The sequence below is a fragment of the Mastomys coucha genome, unplaced genomic scaffold (assembly GCF_008632895.1).
Source record: "Mastomys coucha isolate ucsf_1 unplaced genomic scaffold, UCSF_Mcou_1 pScaffold16, whole genome shotgun sequence".
NCBI classification, from domain to species: domain Eukaryota; kingdom Metazoa; phylum Chordata; class Mammalia; order Rodentia; family Muridae; genus Mastomys; species Mastomys coucha.
The window spans coordinates 14,327,660-14,330,991 of record NW_022196898.1 but is presented as its reverse complement, the minus strand read 5'-3'; the positions used below and the strand labels follow the sequence as shown (position 1 = coordinate 14,330,991).

At 36.4% G+C, this 3,332-nt stretch overlaps 1 protein-coding gene across 1 annotated transcript in view; it reads right to left on the bottom strand.

Moving 5' to 3' along the window:
• Window positions 1-2,704: 2,704 nt before the first annotated feature.
• Window positions 2,705-3,332, bottom strand: part of LOC116094306 (vomeronasal type-2 receptor 1-like) — a 15,441-nt gene continuing 14,813 nt past the window's right edge. Inside the window, exon 2 of the mRNA XM_031376166.1 lies at window positions 2,705-3,325. Within this exon, the coding sequence (XP_031232026.1) occupies window positions 2,705-3,325 (621 nt within the window). The remainder of the gene's footprint in view (window positions 3,326-3,332) is intronic.

Below are 3,332 nucleotides of genomic sequence, written 5' to 3'. Positions count from 1 at the left end.
GTCTCCCACAAATGTGACACATATAAATCTGAAACCCAAAGTGAAAGACAGCACAATGGCAAAGACAGCATCTGGCTCAGCTCTTCTAGACTGGGTCAAACAGCTGTGCTGCCTTCATGGCTCTCCTGGTTTTCACTAGTCATGGCTGCACCAATGATGCCCTTTCCCCTCCATGCTGGAAGAGTGACTGGGTCTTAATGCTAGAGATAATTTTTAAATGATATATTCATCCAAAAATCTTCTAATACTGTGAAAAATAGTTTAATGTTTGATGTGTAATTAATTACAAAATTAACACTCTACAAATAAAATTATAATCTTTTGATGATTAAATATTTTTATTTTAACAGCCATCAGCCATTTCTATAACAATATTTGGTGCCAAAATCAATAAGAGATAACCTAAAATTATTTCACATTAAAACTGTAAAGAGACATATATACATTGTCATGAAGTGTGCAAGTCAAAATAATATTTTGTATTTTAGTTCTGTGATATACTGAACTTATTGATGTTGGGAAAGTTATTGCAATGAATATAAGATCAAAAAGATAGTATTATTTAAAGACATGGACTTCTGCTACTAACTTTTTGGAAAGCATACATTCAATATTCAACATCTCAGAAAAGGAATTGACAACACTGTGATTAAAATGGTTTGAGTAAAAAAACAAGTAACTCATTACAAATATATTGTAACCTAGCTTTGTTTGAAAATTGAAAGATATATTTTAGGTCTTCCAAATTGCATGAACAATTGAAAAAGAAGATGGTTTGTGGATTTTCGTTCTCTTTATTGCTCTATGGTTTGAAAAAATCATTTTCTCTTTTCCAGAGTGTAGCCCTGTGAATGAAAAGAAAATAAATAGACAAACAGAACAAAGCAACGTTGACCAAAAAAAGCAAGTTTTCTCCTCTTCATACTTGTGATATAAACTTATTTAATGTTGATAAGGGTTATGATGAAGAACACTGGGAAAGTATTGTGCAATAAATAGGGGAGTAGGTGTCTATAAAGAAAACACTGGTATTCAGTGTCCCCCAAGCAAATGTGATCACTTTTAATTTTACCAAGGCTTGATATAAACTTCTCATTTAAACTGTGGGAAGGCCATTTCCTATACCTAATCTACAATAATTTTTTCTGTTAAATCAGTAAATAAGTTCCTGACTTTCCATGCCTAGCTACTTACTATGGTTTCACTTTCTGCTCTGGCATACCTGCGGAAGAAATCTCCACCAAGTTTGAAAATCACAAATATTAAGATCTTTGAAAACATACTACATTCTGGTTTTCTTATACTTCTATAACCAAACGTACACGGCAGTTTATACTATCCACAGTTCTATAAGTTCTGTTTGCTACATATTTAAGTCATGTGCTCATAAAAATATATAGGTCATTTTTACATTTCATGTCAAGGAGACTGAAAATGTATCTATAACATTTACATAAGGGAAGTAAAATTATAGTAACCGTATAGTGAGAGGGCAGTTATCTATCACTATATGCCATTAAAAATATTTTTAAGAAGTCTTACTTACTGGGGCTGGAGAGATGGCTCAGCGGTTAAGAGCACTGACTGCTCTTCCAAAGGTCCTGACCTCAATTCTCAGCAACCACTTGGGCTCACAACCATCTGTAATGAGATCTGATGCCCACTTCTGGGGTGTCTGAAGACAGTGACAGTGTACTCTCTTGTATAAAATAAATAAATCTTTAAGAAAAATAGACTTGCTGACTAAGCCTTGGTCTAGGTAAATGTTTGCCATAGATCTTTACCATTTAATCTAATTAAACCTGGGCTGGCATCACAACTCCCTTTGTACTTATTTCTCAGAGGAATGATTTGAAACTCACACACTTCAGCACATATTTTCTCTCAGAGAAGCCTGGAGCAGGATCATGCCTTGCTTCAGAGAAGCTTATTTACCATCATTACTAGCTTAAGAGGAGACTGAATTCTCTCAGTATTTCAAACCCCTCAGTCTCCTATCTTTGAAAGCACAGATTATTTCCGAAGGACTCTTTAAAGCTTCTGCACCCAGGGAAGAAAGGCTTCAGAATAGGAATTTTCCATTTCTTTTCTTTTACATGTACTAGTGTTATGCCTGTAATGCATTATTACTGTGAACCTTGTGCATGTCTGGCATGCAGAAGAGGGAACTGATGCCCCTGGAATTAGTTGCAAGCAATTGTGAGCAACCATGTAGGACAGAGAAAACTGACCTGAGTCTGCTGGAAAAGCTGCCAGGGCTCTTAACAATTCAGCCATTTTACTCAGGCTTCACAGCCACAATTGTAAAATATAGAACTATTTCATAGAGGTATCAACAGGATCAGAAAATGACTCTGTGGAACATGCATTCATTTTTATTTAATGTAAACTTATAAAAAAGAAACTCAGAAAAAAGTTCATGTGCCATTTTACTACAATATCTGATGAATTGTGTTTATTTATAGCCCCTGTTTTAAATCTTAATGAAATCATTCCCAATTTCAATCAAAAGTGACTTTCTAATTTATGTTGAATACCCTGTCTCAGAACAAGTTACAATTCACCAGGTAAACCTTACACCAACACAGCCACAGCTAATTACCCTACAACATCAGCAACTGCTTCAGATGAAACACTAAAGTGAAAGTTAAGCCAGGATGGCATCCAAGGTGATATCCTTGCATGCCACATAGAGCTCATGGCTCTACTCATCCAGAACAGTGGACACTGTGGTGCTGTTAAGCTCGCTGCTCACAGAAGCTGAGGTCAGCTGGATGCTCCTGTCAACAGTGGGAACTCTTCCACCAACAGTTTCATCAGTGTTCCTCTTTGGCCTCAGCAAGATAATGAAGCACTTGGGAAGAAATAGACATCCTAACAAGCCATAGCTGGATGCCAAAATGGCAAAAATTTCCACAGCCACTTTGAATTTGCCTTTAGTGCACAAGTAAGCAGGGACAAAAGAGGTCCAGACAATGAAAAATACCAGCATCCCAAAAGTGATGCATTTCCCTTCATAATAGTTATCTGGCAGCTGGCGAGCCACAAAGGTTGTAAGGAAACACAGCAGAGCCAGAAGAACATCAAACCCAAATATGGAACACAGAAACTCTATAGAACCTTCATTGCATTCAAAGATAATCTTTACATTTTGAATTTCAATGTTCTTCAACATGCTCGGAGGCTCCAACACCAAGTATGCCGCACATATTCCAATCTCTCCTACAATACAAATCAGAACAATTAATTTTCGAAAGACTGGGTGCATAGATATAAGGCGGGTTTTGGATATGGAAATCCTGTAGGCAAAAAAGAGTGAAATAGTCTTTCCA